The 23,010-nt window shown below is 46.4% G+C and overlaps 1 protein-coding gene across 3 annotated transcripts in view; it reads right to left on the bottom strand.

The window, feature by feature from the left end:
* LOC140735770 (small conductance calcium-activated potassium channel protein 3-like) overlaps positions 1-23,010 on the bottom strand; it is a 135,347-nt gene that overhangs the window by 68,464 nt on the left and 43,873 nt on the right. For all 3 annotated transcript variants that reach the window (XM_073061240.1, XM_073061238.1, XM_073061239.1), the window contains exon 3: positions 6,618-7,036. In XM_073061240.1, the coding sequence (XP_072917341.1) occupies positions 6,618-7,036 (419 nt within the window). The remainder of the gene's footprint in view (positions 1-6,617; positions 7,037-23,010) is intronic.

The following is a 23,010-nucleotide window of genomic DNA, read 5'->3' as shown; positions in this document are numbered from 1 at the left end:
TTACCCAAGATATCAAATTCACCTCGCTCTGTTCCTTCACCACTGTTCGATCCCCGGCACAAATTGAATGAAATTACATTCAGTGCTTAGGAAGCAGAGAATAAGCCCTGGGCAATAACTTTAAAACCTTGTTATAGCTGGATTCATAACAGCAATTGGGAGAAAGAATGATAGAGATAGGATGGTTCAGGGGTTGTTGGAGTGAATTAATCTGTGGTTTGACAATTACACTTTTGTTTACTGAAGGGAGTGAAAGAGAGACTTATTTATATTGTCTCCTTCAGAGATGCTACAAGATGTCGGACTCAGAAAACTACTGTGTGCTTCCCATGTTGCTTAGTTGGTGTTTGCCGGTCTGGTCAGCAAAACTCCCGTGTTGCTCAAAGCCTTCACTGTGCAGGCAGAGCTCTCCCCACCATTTACAAGAAGCTTAACTTCACTCAACTCATCACTGAACTGATTCCACAACCTATAGACTCATTTTCAAGGATTCTATAATTCATCTTCTCCAGATTATTTACTTATCTATCTATTTATGTTTTTTTATTTGCATAGTTTATCTTTTCTTGCACATTGGCTGCTTCAGACTTCGTGTGTCATTCTTCATTGATTCTGTTGTGTTTCTTTGTATCTACCGTGAATGCCTGCAAGAAAATGAATCTCTTCGTCCTGACGAAGGGTCTCGGCCTGAAACATCGACATCGCTTCTCCCTATAGGTGAAGCCAGAGATTTCTTTCACTCAGAGACGTGGTAACTGCATGGAATGTATGCTGTGAATGGTGGTAAGGTACATGACATTGACAAGACTCTTAGATAAGCAGATGGATTAAACAAAAATGGAGGAGAGAAGAGTTAGATTGATCTTAGGGTAGGCTGAAAGATTGGGACAAAATCATAGGCCGAAAGGCTTGCACTGTGCTGTAGTGCTCCATGTTTGCTTACTCCACTGTCCTCTCCAGTCAGATCTTTTCCACCGATTACCTCCCAGATACTCACATCATCCAGTGCCCCCCCCCCACCCATCTTCACCCTCACCTGGTCTCACCTGTCAGATTCTCATATCATCCAGCCCCACCCCTTCTCCATCTGCCCACCTTCACCCTCACATGGTCTCACATATCACCTGCCGGGTTAGACTCCTCCCCCCCCCCACCCCGCCAAACTTTCTGACCTCTCTTTTCCAGTCCTGATAAAGGATCTTGGCCCGAAATATCGGCAGTTTATTCCCTTCGCTAGGTGCTTCCTGAACTGCTGAGCTCCTCCAGCGTTGTGTGTGTGCTGACAAGGAACAGCATGCTATTTTCTGACACTGCAAGGGCTGAGAGATCATGGTCCCAACATGGAAGCCAAAAATGACAGAATGCTCTTGCAGGTGGAGGGGTGCAGAGCAAAGGGGGGGGGGGGGGATCTTCCCTGGAGGGTTGAGGGGCAGCATGCTGGGATTTTGTGATCAACACCGCTCAACAAGCTGAGAAAACTGACTGAAATGTTCGAGTGGGTGGAACAACTGCAGTCCCCATTTGATCAATAGCCATTTCCGCCAGGGATATTAATCTGTCCAAACAACCTTGTTTCACATCCAGTGTTCCAACGTGGAGATCTAATTGGATTTGTGGCAATGGGCAATCAGGGAGATAGTTATAATAGATTCTGCCTTACCTTCATTTATTACATGTACATTGAAACATCAGATCATACAGTGAAATCATTGTTCATACCAATGATCAGAGCACTGTAGTAAATTTAATGTATTGCACTGTACTGCTGCTGCTAAAAAGAAAACACACGTTTCATGACATATTTGAGTGATGATAAACCTGGTTCTGTTATGGGTCTCTATTGTGGACTGAGAGTGGGAAGGGGGAATAATGGTTGGCAAAATGGGAATGGAGAGGAGAGGGAGCAGGAAGATCAATAATGATCGATATACCAATTGTAATGGTCATTAAACCAATTGTTTGGAATCAGATGACCTTGCCTGGTGTCTCAGGACTGGGTGTGTCTGCACCTGCCCCTGGCACTCCTCCTCTGCCACCTGTCCCACACCCTTCCCGCGGCACTCAACCACCACCTTTCCCAACTTCCTTTGCTCCTGCCAGATTTACAAACTCACTTTCCACTCCACAGTGACGAATACAGTACTGCGCAAAAGTCTTAGGTACCGTACTGGTCAGTTTGTAAATCTGGCGGAAGCAAAGGATGCTGGGAATGGCGACAGTCAACATAGTATACCCACAATGTAATAATCCTAACCCGGATGTCTCTGGAATGTAGGGCAAAGCCAAAGCATATGGAGAAAACCCAAGTGGTCATGGGAAGACTGTATTAATACAGTCCGCAACTTCCGCCACCTTCAACAGGACCCCACCCCCCAGCACATCTTTCCCTCCCTACCCCTCTCTGCTTTTCGCAGGGATCGTTCCCTCCACGACTACCTGGTCCACACGTCCCTCCCCACAGATCTCCCACCCGGCACTTATCCCTGTAAGCGCAAATGCTACACCTGTCCCCACACCTCCCCCCTTACCACCATTCCGGGCCCCAGACAGTCCTTCCAGGTGAGGCAACACTTCACCTGCAAGTCTGCTGGAGTCATCTATTGCATTCGGTGCTCCCGGTGCAGCCTCCTCTACATCGGCGAGACCCGACGCAGATTGGGGGATCGCTTCGTCGAACACCTACGCTCCGTCCGTCACAATAGACAAGACCTCCCGGTTGCCACCCACTTCAACTCTGCCTCTCATTCCCATCTAGATATGTCCATACATGGCCTCCTCTACTGCCATGATGAGGCCAAACTCAGGCTGGAGGAGCAACACGTCATCTACCGTCTGGGTAGCCTCCAGCCTGGTGGTATAAACATTGAATTCTCTAATTTCCAGTAATTCCCTCCCCCTCCCCCTTCCCCTATCCTAGGTCCCTCTCTGCCTCTCTCTCCTTTCAACTTTCTGCTCCTTTATCTCTACAGTTCTTTCATGCTTATCCCCTTCCCCCCTTTATCCTTCCTCTGATTGGTTCTCCACCTGGCGCCTCCAGCCCTTCCCCCTCCCCTATCTCTATTACTGGGCTTTTGCCCTCTCTTCCCCCCCCCCCCCCCCATTCCTGATGAAGGGTCTCGGCCCAAAACGTTGGCTACTCTTTTCTCATGGATGCTGCCTGACCTGCTGAGTTCTTCCAGCGTCGTGTATGTATTAATACAGTACCTTACAGACAGTGCTGGGAATTAAACCCCAAGCCGGTGCTGTAGGTCGTCGTGCTAACCATGCTGTTTTTGCATACTCCTGGATTACGGACTCAAAATCGCAGTCCAATTGAAGGGCTGCACAGCAGTTAGAGCCAATGTCCCAAAACACCAGAGACGTTGGGTTCGATCCCAACCTCTGCTGCTTTCTAAGCAGAGTTTGTACATTCTCTCCTTGTAACTGCCTAGGTTTCTGGTTTCCTCCCAAATCACAACCTCTGACGTGCAAGCTGGAAGGTTAAATAGTTCTAACTATGTAGCTGGGTGGCTAGAGTTCGTGAAGGTGCAGGGAAGGGAGTTCATGGGAAACAAGACTGTTCATTGTCATTCTTCAACACACACGTAAAGGAGAACAAGACGAGTGTTACTCTGGAACTGATGCAGTTTAGGAAGCTGAAAGGTCTGAAGGTAGATAAGTCACCTGCACCCAAAGGTTCTGAAACAGGTGGCTGAAGAGAATATTGAGGCATTCCTAATAGTCCTTCAAGAATCACTAGATTCTGGAATCGCTCCGGAGGACTGAAAAATTGCAAATGTCATCCCACTGCTTAAGAAAGGAGTCCCTCCTTCCTGCGTACCGCAGAAGAAGTGAAATTATAGACTGACCTCAGTGGTTGTAAAGATGTTCAAATCCATTATTAAGGATAAGCTTTCAGGGTGCATTGAGGCACGTGATAAAACAGGCCAAAGTCAGCATGATTTCCTTTAGGGGGAACCTTACCTGACAAATACCGGAGTCTATTAGAACTCTTTGAGGAAGTAACAGGCAGGGTAGACAAAGAAGAGTCAGTGGATATTGTTTACTTGGATTCTCAGAAGGCTTCTCACAAGGTGCTGCACATGAGGCTGCTTAACAAGATAAGAGCCCTTGGAATTACAGGAAAGGTACTAGCATGGATGGAAGATTGACTGACTGGCAGGAGGCAAAGAGTGGGAATAAAGGGACATATTCTGGTTGGCTGTAGAGGCTGGTGTTGGGATCACCTCTTTTCAGTTGTACGTTAATGATTTGGAAAATGAAATTGATGGCTTTGTGGCCAAGATTGCAGATGATATAATGATAGGTCAAGAGGAAGGTAGTATTGAGGAAAACAAGAGACTTTGCAGAAGGACTTAGACAGTTTGGGAGAATGGGCAAAGAAGTGGCAGATGGAATACAGTGCAGGGAAGTTCATGGTCATGCACTTTGGTAGAAGGAATAAAGGCATAGACAATTTTCTAAATGAGGAGAAAATTTAAAAATCTAAGGTACAAAGGGGCTTGGGAGTCCTTGTGCAAAATTCCCTAATGGTTAAATTGCAGGTTGAGTCGGTGGTGAGGAACGCAAATGAAGTGTTAGTATTTGTTTTGAGCGGATTAGAATATAAAAGAGAGGATACAATACTGAGCCTTTATAAGGAGCTGGTGAGGCCTCGTTTGGAGTATTGCGAGCAGATCTGGACCCCTTATCTAAGAAGGGATGTGTTGACGTTGGAGAATGTTCAAAGGAGGTTCACGAAAATGATTCTGGGACTGAAAGGCTTATCATATGGGGAGTGTTTGTTGGCTGTGGGTTTGCATTCACTGGAGAATGGGGGGGGTATCTCATTGAAATCTGTCGAAAGGCTTTGATGGAGTAGGTTTGGGGAGGATGTTTCCTATGGTGGGAAGTCTAAGACCAGAGGACACAGACTCAGAATAGAGGGACGTCCATTTAGAATGGAGATGAGGAAGAATTTCTTTAGCCGGAGAGTGGAGAATCTGTGGAATTTGTTGCCACAGGCAGCTGTGGAGGCCAAGACATTAGGTAAATTTAAGGCGGGTTTGTTAGATTCTTAGTTAGGATCTGAAGGCAGGAGATTGGGGCTGAGGGGGAAAATGGTTCAGCCATGATGAAATGGCAGAACAGACTCGACGGGCAAAATAGCCCAATTCTGCTCCAATATCTTACGGTGCTTCGCTGCCACCTGTCCCACACCCTTTCCATAGTACTCCATCCTTGCCATTCCCAACATCCTTTGCTCCTGCCAGATTTGCAAACTCACTCTCCACTCCACATTGACAAATACAGTGCTGTGCAAAAGTCTTAGATGCCCTAGGTATAACATGTGCCTAAGACTTCTGCACAATACTGTACATGTCCTTGATGGAGGGTACTTAAGAACATAAGAAATAGGAGCAGGAGTCGGCCATCTAGCCTGCTCCGCCATTCAATAAAATGGCTAATCTGGCTGTGGACTCATCTCCACCTACCTGCCTTTTCCCCATAACCCTCAATTCCCCTACTATGCAAAAATCTATCCAACCTCGTCTTAAATATATTTATTGAGGTAGCCTCCACTGCTTCATTGGGCAGAGAATTCCTCAGATTCACCACTCTCTGGGAAAAGCAATTCCTCTTCATCTCCGTCCTAAATCTACTCGCCCGAATCTTGAGGCTATGTCCCCTCATTCTAGTCTCACCCATCAGTGGAAACAACTTTCCTGTTTCTATCTTATCCTTCGCTTTCATAATTTTATATGTTTCCGTAAGATCTCCTCTCATCCTTGAAAATTGAATTCTGGGTAGGCGGGTGCCAGAAATGCGTTGGGCAGTTTTAAACCTCCTGCCAGCCGCAGTGCAGATTCCGTAGCACACAGTGATGCAGACGGTTAGGATGGTCTCCGCCGCGCAGCCGGAGCATTGATGCAGATAGACCAGCTCTCTTCAGTGTCCTCAGAAAGTAGAGGGGTTGGTGTGCTTTTCTTGACTGTGGAAGATGTGTTCTGGGATCATGAGAGGTTGTGCAAAGTGTGCACCCCCAGGGGTTTGAAACTGCATAGGGGTTGCTGAAACGTGGAGAGAATGAAATGGGACTCTTGCTGGAGACGGGTCCATGGGTGCCACAGACTGGGCTGCAAGAATCACGCTAACCGCAACATTACTGTCAGAGCCCTATTCCTATTTCTGTCTGCCAGTATCGTATTTTGTGTAGCGTGCTTTTGTTAAGGGTTATGGTAATTTGTCCCGTGGGTTTGGGCGTGGTAGAAGTAAATGAGAGTAGTCACGTATTCACGCTTTGGACTGTTAGTTTAGTTAGGAAGAAACTGAGTAGGGAATGGATCTTTTGTTGACTGTCAATTTTGCTGTCACTACTCTAGTTTTGTTAGTTTTTATTGCTATTTTTGATCGCTTTGTCATTCATCTTTGCTGGTTTCCTAACGATCAAATGTACTTTTTTTTTACTTAGAACCTGGTTATTTAAAAACACATCACACAGCGTCAATCCCCTCACTCAGTCTCTCAGCTGTTTTGGGTTAGGCCGCTTTAGCTACTCTTCCGTGGCGGCAGGTTCTGATTCGACACTGCCCCCTCCCCGTTCCACCAACAGCGCCCCAGACAAGGGAATCCCTCACCTCTCGCAGACACGCACGGTCCAGGCCGCAATGATCCACAGTGAGATGCTGAACACCAGCAGCACGGTGCCAGGGCAGATGGTCATGAGGGTCTTCATGACGAAGCGGGTGTTGAAGTTGATCTTGTTGAGGGCACCGATGCTGCGTGAGGAAGCGTCCGTGAAGAGCTTGCTGTGCAGAAGCATTACCCGGGCAATGAGGTAGAGGCGGAGGAACATGGGGATGGAGAGGATGATGTCCACGTCGGCCCAGGTCTCCGACATGGTATAGCTGAAGGCCAGGCGCGCCTTCCAATGGAACATGTAGCGGCCAGGCACCGGATGGATGGCGCACACCACCATCTCCAGGCTGATGAAGAAAATCCGCTCATACGTCATGGCGATCCTCCAGTCGTCAGCTCCATTGTCTATCATGAAGAGCTGAAAGAGAGGGCGACACGGTCACAGAAAGACACCGTGAATGGCAAACAGAAGGACCCTCAGGTGCCTGAAAGCGGACAGGGCGGTAAAGGTGGTGTATGGAACGCTTGCCTTCATCGATCAGGGCATTGATTATAAGACCGTAAGACAGAGGGGCTGAATTTTAGGCTGTTCAGCCCATCAAATCATGGCTGATTTAGGTTTCCTCTCAACCCCATTCTCCTGCCTTCTCCCTTTTGACGCTCTTACTAATCAACTCCCTGTCTTTAATAATACCCAGTAATTTGGCCTCCAAAGCCATTTGTGGGGGGAAAATCCACAAAGCTCACCTCACTCTGGCTAAAGAAATTCCACCTTATCTCTGTTCTTCTATTCTGAGGCTGTGTCCCAGGTCTGAGACTCTGCCACATCTTCTCCATGTCCACTCCATCCAGAACTTCCAAAATTCACTAGGTTTCAATGAGATTCCTCCCCCACTGTTCTTCTAAACTCCAGAATCAGAATCAGCTTTAATATCACCAGCATTTCTCAGGATATTTGTAAGCTTTACTTTAGCAGTACAATGAAACACATGATAAATATAGTGAAAAATCGGTTACATTAAGTACATATATGTCTATTAAATAATTAAGTTAAAGTAAGTAGAACAAAATTACAGAAATAAGAATGTAATGAGGAAGTGCTGATGGGTTCAGTGTCCATTCAGAAATCGGATGGCAGAGGAGAAGAAGCTGTTCCTGAATCGCTGAGTGTGTGTGTTCAGGCTTCTGTATCTCCTACCTGATGATAACAGTGTGAAGAGGGCATGTCCTGGGTGGTGGGGATCCCTAATGACGGACACTGGCTTCCTAAAGCATTGCTCCTTGAAGAAGCTTTGGATACTACAGCAATTACTGGCACTGAGCCACTAGATGCTGCTTGTTGGTTAACCCTTTCACTCCCGGCTTCATTCTCATAAACTTCCTCTGGACCCTCTCGAAATGCCAGCACATCCTTTCTTAGTTACGGGGTCCCAGATTTGGGAAGGAGTCACATTGCAAGGAGTAATACATTAATTGAGCTGAGTTTGGAGATTTCACACAGTTCTAGTCACTGCTTTACAGGAAGGATGTGGAGACGTAATGAGCATCAAAGAGGATCACTAGGACACTGCCTGGACTGGGGGGGGGGGGGGGGGGGGGTTGAGCTATGACGAGAGGTTTGACAAACTTGGGTTGTTTTCTCTGGAGCACGGAGGCTGAGGGGAGATCTGATAGAGGTTTACAAGATTATGAGAGGCACAGATAAGAGTAGACAGCCAGTATTGTTTTTAACCTCGGTGTTAGGCTGCATCTAGAGTACTGCATTCAGTTCTGGTAATCCCACTGAAGGAAGGATGTGGAGGCTTTAGAAAGGCAGCAGGAGAGGGTCACTAGGATGCTGTCTGGATTAGAGAGCACAAACTATGAGGAGAGTTTGGACAAACTCGGAGCATCAAAGGCTGAGGGACAGTCTGTTAGAACTTTATAAAATTATCCGAGGCGTACATAGGGGTGACAGCATCTTTTCCCCAGACCTAGAGGGCATAGGTTAAAGGTGAGAGGGGGAAAGTTTAAAGGAGACTTGCATGATGTTTTTTTTTTAAGATGGAGAGTGCCTGTAACATGCCAGAGGAGGTGCTGGAAACAGACATGGTAGTGACATTTCAGAGGTTTATGTACAGACACGTGAAGAGGCAAGGAGTTTGACGAGAATGGGTATGTCACCCAATTTTCTACAGATGTACCATGGAGAGCATTCTGACTGGCATGGAGGGGCCACTGCACAGGGAATAAGCTATCGAAAGTTGTAAAGCTCCATCATGGGCACCAGCCTCCCCAGCACCCAGAACTCTTTCAAAAGGCAATGCCTCAAATGGTAGCCCATCACCCAGGACAGGCCCACTTCTCATTGCTACCATTGGGGAGGAGGTACAGGAGCCTGAAGACCCACACTCAGTGTTTCAGGAAAAACTTCTTCCCCTCCGCCATCAGATTTCTGAATGGACAATGAACCCATGAACTCTACCTCAGTATTTTTACTCTCTTTTATGTACTACTTACTTACTTTTTTAATATATTTCTTATTGTAATTTATCAATCTTATTATGTATTGCAATGTACTGCTGCCACAAAACGATAAACTTCATGACATATGCCAGAAGTATTAAACCTGATTCAGGTTTGGAATAGAGGGAGACAGACCATGGGTGAGGAGAAGGGATTCGTTAGACAAGCATCATTGCTCATTTCTGGTTGCCTCATTATAGGAAGCATGTAGAAAGTTTAAAAACAGTGCAGAGGATTACTTACACAGAATTCTGCTTGGATTAGAGAGTGTATCTGATGAGGAAAGCTCTGAATGAGTTAGGGTTTTCTTTTTGGAGCAACAGAGGATGAGGGACTTCATAGAGGTGTATAAGATCATAAGAGACAAAGGCTGAGTGAACAGCCAACACCTTTATCCTAAGACGGCAATGGCCGATACCAGACGACATCTGTTTTAGGTGTGCAGGGCTAAGTTTAGGGGAGATGTCGGAGGTATTTTTTTTTTAAAAACACAGAGAATGGTGGGTGTCTGGAACATACTGCCAGGCATGGTAATGGATACTGATACATTAGGGACATATAAAGATTTGTGGATATGCACAGGGACAATGGGCGGGTGAGCTATGGGCTCCTCCTCACCACCCGCAAAAATCTGAATTTCTCAGTGGCCAACTATCTTAATTCCTATCCCCATTCCCGTTCCAACATGTCAATCTATGGCCTTCTCTTTTGCCACGGTGAGGCCACCCTCAGGGTGCATGGAAAGCCTCCAACTTCTCATTCCAATACAAAAAAAATCCTTTTCCCCTTCCCTATTTTTTCATTCCCCACTCTGGCCTCTCACCTCTTCTCCTCACCTGCTTAACTCCTCCCCCTTGGTGTCCCTCATCCTTCCCTTTCTCCCACCGTCTTCTCTCCTCTCCTATCTCATTCCTTCTTCTCCAGCCTTAACCACCCAACTGGCTTTACCCATTTCCTTCTAGCTATCTTCCTTCCCTTCACCCCTCCAGGAGATGACAAGATGTGAAATCAAAAATGAAAACAGCAGATGCTGAAGCAAGAATCAGAGAGGAGAAAATGTCTGGGGTCTTCCATTATGCTGGCCCTGCTTTACTGAGGCAGCGAGAAGTATGGACAGAGGCTGGTTCCTGTGAGCTGTGTCCACAGCCCTCTGCAGTTTCTCGTAGCCACGGGCAGAGCAGTTGCTGGAACAAGCTGTGATGCAGCTGGATAGGATGCTTTCTGTGGTGAATCAAATTGAAACCAGTTCATTATTGTCACACTCCCTGTCGACTCTTACCAATTTTTTTTTATCAATGCAACATTGGAAACATTCTGTCTGGATGCATCGCAGCTTGGTATGGTAACTTCTCAGCCCATGACCGCATGAAACTAGAGAGTTGTGGACACAGTCAGCACATCACGGAAACCAGCCTCCTCTCCAAGGACTCTGTTTACTCTTCTCATTGTCTCAATAAAGCAGGCAACAGAATCGAAGACCCCTCCCATTCCAGACAATCTCTCTTCTCCGCTCTCCCATCAGGCAGAAGATGCAAAAGCTCGAAAGCACCTACCACCAAGCTCAAAGACAGCTTCTGCCCCAGTGTTGGACCTCTTGTACAATGAAATAGACTCTCGGCCTCACAATCTACCTTGTTATGATTCTGCACCTTACTGTTTACCTGCACTGGATCTTTTTCTGTAGCTGTTACACTTTATTTTGCATTATTATTTGTTTACCTTATTCTAGCTCAATGCACAGTGTATTTGTATGAACAAAGTGCAAGACAAGTTTTTCCACTGTATCTCATACATGTGACAATAATAAACCAATCCCAGACCAATTCCAGACAATGCCAGAGGTTGGTATCGAACCTGTGATACAGGACGTGCAGAGCAGCTGGACCCACACACTACACTATTGGCCATCTTTGGAATGTGGGAGGACTGTTACAGGGAGAACGTACAAACTCCTTATAGGACAGCTGTGGCAGGAAAGCGATGTCTTTGGAAATTGGGCGGAAACCGGAGCACCCGGAGGAAACCCACACGGTTACAGGGAGAACTTACAAGCTCCTTATAGGACCGCAGCGGGAATTGAACTCAATTACGGGTGCTGTAAGGCGTTATGCTCGCTGCTATGCTGCCCTCTGCCTGCTCTACCACTTGCTTTGGCAGCTCGTTCTATACACCCACCACCCTCAGTGTGACAAACCTACCCCTCAGGACACTTTGACATTATTCACCTCTCACCTTAAACCTGTACCTCTAACCACTCTCTAAACTGTAGCTATTGGAGGGGGTGTTGGTTGCTGGGATACAGATAAACAGACTTCCAAAATCCAGAACTGAATGTTGGTGGGAATGTAATTTCAAGGCATTTACTGCTTAAAAGGCAGAGATCCTGACGTGGTAAGGATATTGGCATTAGGAGCTGACGTCAGGTCCTCAAGGAATTGTAGTCACGGTTTCAGAAAGATAAGAGATGTGGCACGAGATCTCCGAGCTGAAAGTCTGTGTGAACCAGACAGGCCAGAGTCTGCGGCCTTCGCTACTTCTGGGCAAGAGGCAAGCCAAGGAAAACACGGCGCGAGCTCAAGGGGAAGGAACCCGAGATCAAATGGAAAAGTGTGTGGGTCAGTAACAGGGAGACGGGAAGAATAAGATGTTTTGGGGAGAACAAGATGTTTGCAGAAAGTGAGAGAGAGAGAAAGAATGAGAGAGATGTAGTCAGAAAGACACACAGAGAGAAGAGAGGAGAGATGGGGAGAAAGAGAGAGCGAGAGAAAGGAAGAAGGACAGGGACAGACAAAGAAACAGAAAGAAAATAGGCAGAGGGAGGAAAGAGCAAGAGAGATAGAGACACAAAATAAGGCAGTGAGAATAAGAGTGGGGAAGGGAAGACAGACAGAGAATAAGGGAGAGACAGTAGGGAAGGGAAAATAGGAGAGACAACTGGAGAAGGAGACTGATGTTGAGGGGGAAAGGCAGGGAGAAGTGTTGGGATAATGACTGGAATTGAGCAAAATAAGGGAGATAGTAACAAAAGGTATGGAGGGTGGGGGGGAGACAAGGGGAGAGACTGAGGGGGACGTTGTGAGCGAGTGGGTGAACACGGCTGTACTCCAAGCATGGAACACCACAGTGTGCTGTTCCCGTTGCCCGGGCAACAACATCAAAGTCCAGTAAATAACTAATTAGCTTCCCAGTAAAAGGCCGCTGAGTACCACATTTGAAATGAAGTGCCTCTCTGTCTGACTCCCTCACACAGTGCTGTAAACGCCAGTTTACACGGCATGGGGACTCCATTTATAACGCTCTTCACTGCCAGACTGAGAATAAAGAATATATTTTAACCTCACCCTTTCCAAAGCATTCATCGAGCTCACGAGTTCTCCCCAGCCCTCACTAGTTGCTATCTTGGGACTGTTGCTGAATAGCCTTGTGCTTGTGGTTAAGGACGGGAGGATGTCATTGCCAATTAACTGGACCCTCACCACCAAGGACACGCCCCCCCCCCCCTTCTCACTGCTACCATCAGGGAGGAGGTACAGGAGCCTGAAGGCACACACTCAATGTTTCAGGAACAGCTTCTTTCCCTCTGCTATCAGATTTCTCAACGTCCATGAACACTACCTCACTATTTAGGTCCTTTAGACAATAGATAGTAGGTGCAGGAGTAGGCCATTCGGCCCTTCTAGCCAGCACCGCCATTCACTGTGATCATGGCTGATCATACACAATCAGTACCCCGTTCCTGCCCTCTCCCCATATCCCTTGACCCCGCTATCTATAAGAGCTCTGTCTAACTCTCTCTTGAATGCATCCAGAGACTTGGCCTCCACTGCCTTCTGGGGCAGAGCATTCCACATATCCACCACTCTCTGGGTGAAAAAGTTTTTCCGCATCTCTGTTCTAAATGGCCTACCCCTTATTCTTAAACTGTGGCCTCTAGTTCCGGAGTCACCCATCAGCGGGAACATGCTTCCTGCCTCCAGTGTGTCCAATCCCTTAATAATCTTATATGTTTCAATCAGATCCCCTCTCATCCTTCTAAATTCCAGTGTATACAAGCCCAGTCGCTCCAATCTTTCAACATATGACAGTCCCGCCATTCCGGGAATTAACCTTGTGAACCTACGCTGCACTCCCTCAATAGCAAGAATGTCCTTCCTCAAATTTGGAGACCAAAACTGCACACAATACTCCAGGTGGGGTCTCACCAGGGCCCTGTACAGCTGCAGAAGGACCTCTTTACTCCTATACTCAATTCCTCTTGTTATAAAGGCCAGCATGCCATTAGCTTTCTTCACTGCCTGCTATACCTGCATGCTTGCTTTCATTGACTGATGTACAAGAACACCTAGATCTCATTGTACTTCCCCTTTTCCTAACTTGACTCCATTTAGATAGTAATCTGCCTTCCTGTTCTTGCCACCAAAGTGGATAACCTCATATTTATCCACATTAAACTGCATCTGCCATACATTTGCCCACTCACCCAACCTGTTAAACTGTTTACTTATTTTTTATACTTCTTGTTGCGACTTGTAATATTTCACTATACTGCTGCCACAACATAAATTTCACAACATGTTAGTACTAGCAAACCTAATTCTGACTCCAATTCTCTGAAAACTCGCACTTGCATTCCCTTGTGCACAAAGGGAACAGCATAACCCCCGTCACCTGACCATTCTAAACGCTGAACAAAGAAACGCCATTTTTAAATGCAGAATTAACAAGTGGAAACAGATATTGAACAATGGGTTACCTAGTGCATGTTCAAATTCCTTATTGGCATAATCAACCACTATCACACTGGCTGTCTTATTATTAAAAGATGTGGAAGCTTTAGAGAGGGTGCAGAGGAGATTTACCAGGATGATGCCTGACTTGGAGAGCATGTCTTTTGAGGACAGACTGAGTAAGTTAGGGATTTGCTCTTTGGAGCAAAGTAGGTTAAGACGTGACTCAATAGAGGTGTATAAAATGACAAGAGGCTTAAAAAGAGTGGACAGTCAGAATTTTTTCCTTGGTGGAATATATGCGGGCATAATTTTAAGATGATTGGAGGGAAGTATAGGGGAGCAGGTCAGAGGTAAGATCATTACATGGAGCGTGGTGGCTGTATGGAATGCTCTACCAGGGGTGATTGTGAAGGTAGATGCATTAGGAGCATCTAAAAATCTCTTAGATAGGTACATAGGTGGAGGGCTATGTAGGAGGGAGGGGTTAGTTTAATCTTACAGTGTGGTAAAAGGTTGGTGCAATATTGTGGACTGAAGGGCCTGCTGTAGTGCTCTATCTTCTATGATAATAAAGGTATTAACCTGGGAATGTGGGACCCTGCCTGCCCAATGGTCATAGCATCTTTATCAGTGCATGTGAGATTAGACTAATAATTGTTTATGAAAAGGATCAGATAACACCAACGTGTGGAGTAGAATTTCTCAAAGTCCCATATTGCTGATACTGATGTTCTATTGCAACCCTGCTTCAGACTTCCCATGAGTGAGAACGTAGAAGGAGGGTGGTACCTGTGGGCAGGTAGGCAGCCAGGACCGAGGACCAGGTGTGACGTTGGTGACGTTGCTGATTAACTGGACACTGAAAACTTGCTCCCGCTCCTCAGCCACACTTTGATTACGGGCGCACAAGGAGAACAGCGTAGCCCCGGTCACCAAACTGTTCTGAAGTTTCAACAAAGAAATGAGAGGGATCTCCTTCACTCAGAGGGCAGTGAGAGTGAGGAACGAACTGCCAGAGGGAGTGGTGGATGTGGACTGGACCACAACTTTTAAGAGAAGTTTGAATAAGTACGTGGATGGGAAGGGTATGGAGGGATATGGTCCAGGTGCAGGTCAGTGGAACTAGGTGGAATAACAATTCAGGACAGATAGATGGACAGACAGACCATCTGTGTTTTATACAGAAATTTAGAAGTTGTAAAATGGCATTGAATTTGTGAATGTTCAAATTTCTTATTTGCACAATCAATCATCCACCACACTACAATAATACAGGTATTAATAGCCAATAGGATCTCCACATTAAAGGCCAATAATATTTAAGAACTAGGAAAGCAACTGACCAATAGTAAGTGTCATCCTAGAACCCTTCATTTGCATCCTTATCTTGTCTTGGTATGCCAAATGGCTCCAGTCCATGTCTTGGTGTTCCAAATGGCTCCAGTCCATTTGTTCAGTCCATGTATTCGTGTTCCAAATGGCTTCAGTCCATTAGTCCAGTCCATGTATTGGTGTGCCAGGTGGCCCCAGTCCCCTGCTGTGCCGAGGGAAGGAATGTTCTCCAACTCCTCATCTTTTTTATCTCCAGTCCTGCTGAAGGGTCTCAGCCTGAAACGTCAACTGTACTCTTTTCCATGGATGCTGGCTGGCCTGCTGAGTTCCTCCAGCACTTTGTGTGTGTTGCATGTCCTTCAAAGGCCTTTCTTGCTTGAGTTGACTGCACACCATCTGTAAACTATCCTTGCCTGTACATTATTTTAGCTCTTGCTTTGTCAATGATTACACACCCAGCCCAGAAGTGGAATCACCGAGACAGGCAGTTAGCATGTATAGGACAATCCCCCTCAAGGACTGGAAGTTAATGACCTCACTATCCACTTCCAGCTGCTGGCTAAAGAAAGATAAAGAGACTAGATTTATTTGTTGCACATACATTGGAACATGTAGTGACTTCCTTAGGAATCTCCAGAGTTAAACCCTTCCCAACCATTGAGCACATCTACATGAAACACTGTTGTAGGAAAGCAGCATCCATCATCAAATATTCCCACATACAGGCCATGCTTGTTTCTCGCTGCTGCCGCCAGGTAGAAGGTACAGGAGCCTCAGGACTTGCACCACCAGGATCAAGAACAGTTACTACCCCTCAGCCATCAGGCTCTTCAACAAAAGAAAATAACTACACATCTATTGAGATGTTCCCACAACTAATTATCTCACTTTAAGGACTCTTCATCTTGTCATTTTATGATCTCATTATGTTTTGCTATTTATTTGTGTGTGTTGGTGCATGTCTAAGTGACTAAGGTGTTGGTCTCGTGATCTGAAGGTCGCTAGTTCGAGCCTCAGCTGAGGCAGCATGTTGTGTGCTTGAGCAAGGCACTTAACCACACATTGCTCTGTGACGACACTGGTGCCAAGCTGTATCGGCCTAGTGCCCTTCCCTTGGACAACATCAGGCATGGAGAGGGGAGACTTGCAGCATGGGCAACTGCCGGTCTTCCATACAACCTTGCCCAGGCCTCAGTCAACATCGAAATCGATGTGGACAGCCGAAGAAGCTATTTATTTATACTTGCATTTGCACAGTCTGTTGTCTTCTGTGCTCTGCTTGTGCTTTCATTGATCCTGTTTACAGTTACTATTCTATAGATTTGCTAAGTTTGCCCCCAGGATAAAGGAATCTCAGGGCTGTATGTGGTGACATACATGTACTCTGATAATAAATTTTACTTTGAAATGCTGGAGGGACTTGGCCAGTCAGGCAGCAACCCGATGCAGGCTCTCGGCCTGAAACGTTGACTGTTTATTGCTGCCTGATCTGCCGAATTCCTCCCGCATTGCATGTGTGTTACATACCGTGCTTCCAGTTCAAATCACTACTCAGTGCATTTCACAAGATTAAACAAAAGCAATGCAGAACAAAGTGCTGCACCTCTTTGGACATCTGCCCTAACTTCCTTCACGTTGCACGGCACCAACTTTTGTTTGACAGCATTTCTGTGGAAAAATAAGACTGGGATATCCTGCATGTTATAAATAGAAGCCTGTCATTGAGTGGTGTCACGTACATCCGCCCAAGATGAAGGGAATGATGGTTTAATACTTCCTCAGCAGAGTACAACTGTGCCATATCCACTACCCCACCAACTGGGCCAGGCTCTCTTAGCACTGCCGCCATCAGGAAGAAGGTACTGCATTCCCCTGGACTCACGCCACCAGGTTCGGCAACAGTTATTACCCATCAGCCACCAGGCTCCTGGACCAACTTGGATAATTTCACTCACCCCAGCACAGAATTGTTCCCACCACAACTTCAAGGACTCTACAACTCATGTTCTCGATGTTCATTGCTTACTTATTTAGTATTTTGTTTGTTTTATTTCTCTCTTCTTGTATTTGCACAATTTTAATTCCTCCCCCCGCCCACCTTAAACCTGTGCCCTCTGTGGTGGGAAGAGAAGTTTGGGAGACAGGCTAGTATCTGAAAACAGCAGATCATAAGACATTGGTAATTCACATGGCTGATTTATTATCCCTCCCAACCCATTCACCTGCCTTCTCCCTGTAACCTTTGACGTCCTTACCATTCAAGAACCAGTCAACCTCCACCTTAAATATTCCCAATGTCTTGGCCTCCACCGCCATCTGTGTCAATGAGCTCAACAGATTCACTATCCTCCAGCTAAAGAAGTTCCTCCTCATCTCTGCTCAATAGAACCTCCTATTCTAAGACTATACCATTTGGTCCTGGACTCCCTCACTATTGGAAACACCCTCTCCACATCCACTCTATCTAGGCCTTTCAATATCTGATAGGCTTCAGTGAGATTCCCCTTATCATTGTAACTCCAGCAAGTACAGGCCCAGAGCTGTTAAATGCTCCTCATGTATTCCTTAGATCAATCTCTTGAACCTCCCCTGGACTCCCTCCTTTGCCAGCCCATCCTTTCTTATGTAAGAGGCCCAAAACTACTCACAATGGCACTTCCTAGAAGATTGGATTCTCGAACAAAACTTAACACAACCCCAGACTGGATTCTTTTTTTTCTCTCCACTGGAACGAACCATTCTACTTTGGCAATCAAGTTGCATACAATCTATGTTAATTTGATGTTAACTCACGCTACTCATGTAATGTTCTGTTCAGGTTCAAAGACATTTATCCCCTGGGCATGATTAGCCATGAGAAGAAACTTGAACACAGGAGAGACTTGGAGCGTTGTCTTCAGTTCTGGTCACCTCATTACAGGAAGGAGGTGGAAGCTTTAGAGAGGGTGCAGAAGAGATTTACCAGGATGCTGCGAGGATTGGAGAGCATGTCTTATTAGGATTTCTTGAGCGAGCTAGGGCTTTTCTCTTTGGAGTGAAGGAGGTTGAGAGGTGACTTGACAGAGGTGTACAGATCAAATGGAGACAGATAGACTTTTACCTAGAGTAGAAATGACTAATAACAAGGGCCCATAATTTTAAGGTGATTGGAGGAAAATGTAGGGGTGGGGGGATATCAGAAATAAGTTTTCATTAAACACCAGGAAGGGTAGTGGAAGCAGATACATTAGGGACATTTAAGGAACTCTTAGACAGGCCCCATGGATAATGGAGGGCTATGCTGGGGGGGGGGGGGGGGAGAGAAGAAAGAGTTGACTTGACTTTGAGTAGATTAAAAAGGTTGTGGGCCAAAGGGCCTGTATTGTGCTGCAGTGTTGAGTCCAGTGTTCTATATACTATATCTACACAAAACACCACACTAAATGCTTGCCTGCATCGAGAAATGGCAGTGGAAAATTCAGGGTGTGTATGCATGGGTGTCCTGTGGGCTTTCAGCATCAGGACACGTTCATAGAGGTGAGGGCACAGTAGCTACTGGCCACACGGTCAGGGTGCAAACACCTGACAGAAATCCAGGCAACACTGAAATGCTGGAGGAACTCAGCAAGTCAGGCAGCATCAGTGGAGAGGAATAGATGATTGTCGTTTCAGGCCGAGACCCTCCATCAGGAAATTTGTCTGCGTCCACCGGGTTCAGTGGAAACTACTGGGGACATTTCTCAGAGTCAGGCATGTCATGAAATTTGTTATTTTGTGGCAACAGTACAGTGCAAGATAAAAAAATAAATTGTGCTAAAGATGCATAACACAGTGGTGTTCATCGTCCATTCAGAAATCTGATGCTGATACTAAAATGTAGAGTGAGTCTTCGGACTCATGTGCCTCCTCCCTGATTATAGTAATGAGAGAATCAGACAGACAGACAGACGTACTTTATTGATCCGGAGGGAAATTGGGTTTCGTTACAGCCGCACCAACCAAGAATAGTGTAGAAATATAGCAATATAAAACCATAAATAATTAAATAATAATAAGTTAATCATGCCAAGTGGAAATAAGTCCAGGATCAGCCTATTGGCTCAGGGTGTCTGACACTCCGAGGGAGGAGTTGTAAAGTTTGATGGCCACAGGTAGGAATGACTTCCTATGATGCTCAGTGTTGCATCTCGGTGGAATGAGTCTCTGGCTGAATGTACTCCTGTGCCTAACCAGTACATTATGGAGTGGATGGGAGTCATTGTCCAAGATGGCATGCAACTTGGACAGCATCCTCTTTTCAGACACCACTGTCAGAGAGTCCAGTTCCACCCCCACAACATCACTGGCCTTACGAATGAGTTTGTTGATTCTGTTGGTGTCTGCTACCCTCAGCCTGCTGCCCCAGCACACAACAGCAAACATGATAGCACTGGCCATCCATCGTAGAACATCCTCAGCATCGTCCAGCAGATGTTAAAGGACCTCAGTCTCCTCAGGAAATAGAGACGGCTCTGACCCTTCTTGTAGACAGCCTCAGTGTTCTTTGACCAGTCCAGTTGTGGAATGTGTTGCTGTACAGTTCAAGAATTATTCTGTCACAAAAATAAACAGTGCAAAAGGCATGAGTGCTTGTGCACCGATGGTGGTGGGGGGGAAGAAGCGTTGAGTGTGGGTCTTCAAGGTGGGGAGAGAAATCCTCCACAATATTGTGCTTATTGCTTTTTCCCATCTGCAGACTGCTCGCAGGAGCAAGAGTAGGTGAGATGGTGGGGGTTTGCACATCAGCTCCTCTTCCCTACCCCTCCGTTTCATACTCGTCACTCTCCAGTGTATAAAACTCCCCCCCACCATCCCCATCCAGCATCGAGGTTTAACAGCCTTGGAGAATTCTCCATCGAGGCACATGACTCCAAACTTTGTTTTCATTTGCAAGTGTGGAGAAAGCCTCGAAAACAAAGACAGCATTACAATGAGTCGCAGGCTCCAGCTCAAAAGCCCAGAGAAAACCATTGGCGCATCTGTGCCCTCCGAGTCAAGAGTTATAGTCGTCATGGAAACCCAGCACTGTAAAGCAATCAAGGCTGCAGTCACTGTCCTCATAGAAGAAAAAAGGGTTCCACACTGTCCCTCACTAACTTATTGATCTTTCTTGGGCAAGAGCAACCTTGGAGCAGGTTGAAAGGTCAGAACGTCATGGGCCAAAGCATTTGTACTGTGTTGTAATGTTCTATATAAATCTAAAACTTAGCACCAACACAGATTTAAGATAGACCATAAGACACAGGAGTAGAATTAGGCCATTTGGCCCATCCAGTCTGCTCTACCATTCGATTATAGCCGATTTACTTTCCCTCTCAGCCGCTTTCTCGTCCCTTCTCTCCATAACCTTTGACACCCCGTACCGATCAAGAACTTATTCAATGACTTGGCCTGCAGAGCCGCCTGTGACAATGAATTCCACAGATTCACCACTCTCTGGCTAAAAAAAAAATTCCTCTTCATTGCTTGTTCTAAAAGGAGAGCCTTCTATTCTGAGGCTGTGCCCTCTGGTCCTAGACCAGCGGACTATTGAAAACATCCTCTCCACGCCCACTCAATCCAGACCTTTTAATATTTAGTAGGTTTCAATTAGATCCCTCCCTCATTCTTCAAAACTCCAGCAAGTGCATACCCAGAGCCATCAAATGCTCTTTATACATTAACCCTCTCATTCCCGGGATTCTCATGAACTGCCTCTAAACCCTCTCTCCAATGCCAGCACATCGTTTCAGTACAAGGCCCAAAAATACTCACCGTATTCCAAATATGACCTGACACATGCCTTATAAAACCTCAGCATTACATCCTTACTCTTTTATTCTAGTCCCCTAGAAATCATTTCTAACATGCCTTCCCGTTTAGTTTGTCGATCAGAGAAGAGGTAGGTGTGGAGGGGTTGGTGTTCTCCCTCCAGTTTGTCAAGGGGGTAGGGGAAGAGTAGAGGAGGGCGTGAGGAGCTGGGTCGCTCGGCGGGTAGCACTCGCAGCTCAGTGAGGAGTGGCCATCTCAAATCTGTGCCAAGATAGTTCAGGTTGGGACAAAAGATCAGAATTGGAGATCAAAGACAGGTGGGGAGGGGGTATGATTTGTCACAGCAGGAAGGATGGGAACAAAGCAGGGTTCTGTGCCACAAGAGGAGGGATGATAAAGGAAAATGTCCCAAACCAGAGAGGTGGGAACAAAAGGAGGCCAAGGAGGGTTCAGTGTCCCAACGTGACGCAATCAGAGAAAGGTTGCTGCTTCCGGAGAAAACTGAGGAAAGAGGAACGGGAGAAGGCCGAATGCTGGGACCCTGTGGTAGCCACTTGGCCATTCGGGGGAGGGGGTGGAGAAGAGATCAGAGGTTATGTCATACTGACAGAGGGGTAGGACTGAGGGAGGCATGCCCCAGGGGACAGTGTGGCCTCGCGGTGCTGTTGTGGGGTGGGGGATGCTGGGGAGATTTGAGCCAGTAGTCTAAACAACGACACTAAAGCCTATCCTCTGATACGGGAAATAACCCTACAACCATCAGGCTCCTGAACCAGTGTGGACAACTTCTCTCACCTCAACTCTGAACAGATTTCACACCCTACAGATACACTTCCAATGATCCGGTAACTCTCATTCTCGGTATAACCAGAGGGACCACTGCTCACTGGAATCCCATTGACCCCCTCAGCCAACGTCAGCAGACATTCAGATAGATAGATAGATAGATAGATACTTTATTCATCCCCATGGGGAAATTCAACTTTTTTTCCAATGTCCCATACACTTGTTGTAGCAAAACTAACTACATACAATACTTAACTCAGTAAAAAATATGATATACATCTAAATCACTATCTCAAAAAGCATTAATAATAGCTTTTAAAAAGTTCTTAAGTCCTGGCGGTTGAATTGTAAAGCCTAATGGCATTGGGGAGTATTGACCTCTTCATCCTGTCTGAGGAGCATTGCATCGATAGTAACCTGTCACTGAAACTGCTTCTCTGTCTCTGGATGGTGCTATGTAGAGGATGTTCAGAGTTTTCCATAATTGACCGTAGCCTACTCAGCGCCCTTCGCTCAGCTACCGATGTTAAACTCTCCAGCACTTTGCCCACGACAGAGCCCGCCTTCCTTACCAGCTTATTAAGACGTGAGGCGTCCCTCTTCTTAATGCTTCCTCCCCAACACGCCACCACAAAGAGGGCGCTCTCCACAACTGACCTATAGAACATCTTCAGCATCTCACTACAGACATTGAATGACGCCAACCTTCTAAGGAAGTACAGTCGACTCTGTGTTGGCAGTCCAGTCTAGCTTCTCGTCTAACTGTACTCCCAGATACTTGTAGGTCTTAACCTGCTCCACACATTCTCCATTAATGATCACTGGCTCCATATGAGGCCTAGATCTCCTAAAGTCCACCACCATCTCCTTGGTCTTGGTGATATTGAGACGCAGGTAGTTTGAGTTGCACCATATCACAAAGTCCTGTATCAGCTGCTGCCATTCCCCAATGCTAGACACCAGCGGCGAGGTGTTTTGGAGGATAACGAACAGGGAGATGGAGTCACGGCTGCTGGGGCCTCCTCTGCCTCGGTAGGAGATATCTTGTTAGAGATACCGCACTGAACAGGCCCTTCCAGCCTCGCCACCCAGCAACCCACCGAACAAACCCCAGCCTAGTCACAGGTCTATGGACAGTGGGAGGAAAGCAAGCACCTAGAGGAAACCCACGTGCACACAGGAAGGAACACACACAAACTCCTCACCGAGGACTCTGAACCTCAATGCCCTGAGTTATAATAGCATCATACTAACCACTACACTACTGTGA

Source organism: Hemitrygon akajei, chromosome 11 (genome assembly GCF_048418815.1).
Source record: "Hemitrygon akajei chromosome 11, sHemAka1.3, whole genome shotgun sequence".
Classification (NCBI taxonomy): Eukaryota; Metazoa; Chordata; class Chondrichthyes; order Myliobatiformes; family Dasyatidae; genus Hemitrygon; species Hemitrygon akajei.
This window is presented reverse-complemented; position numbering and strand designations above follow the sequence as displayed.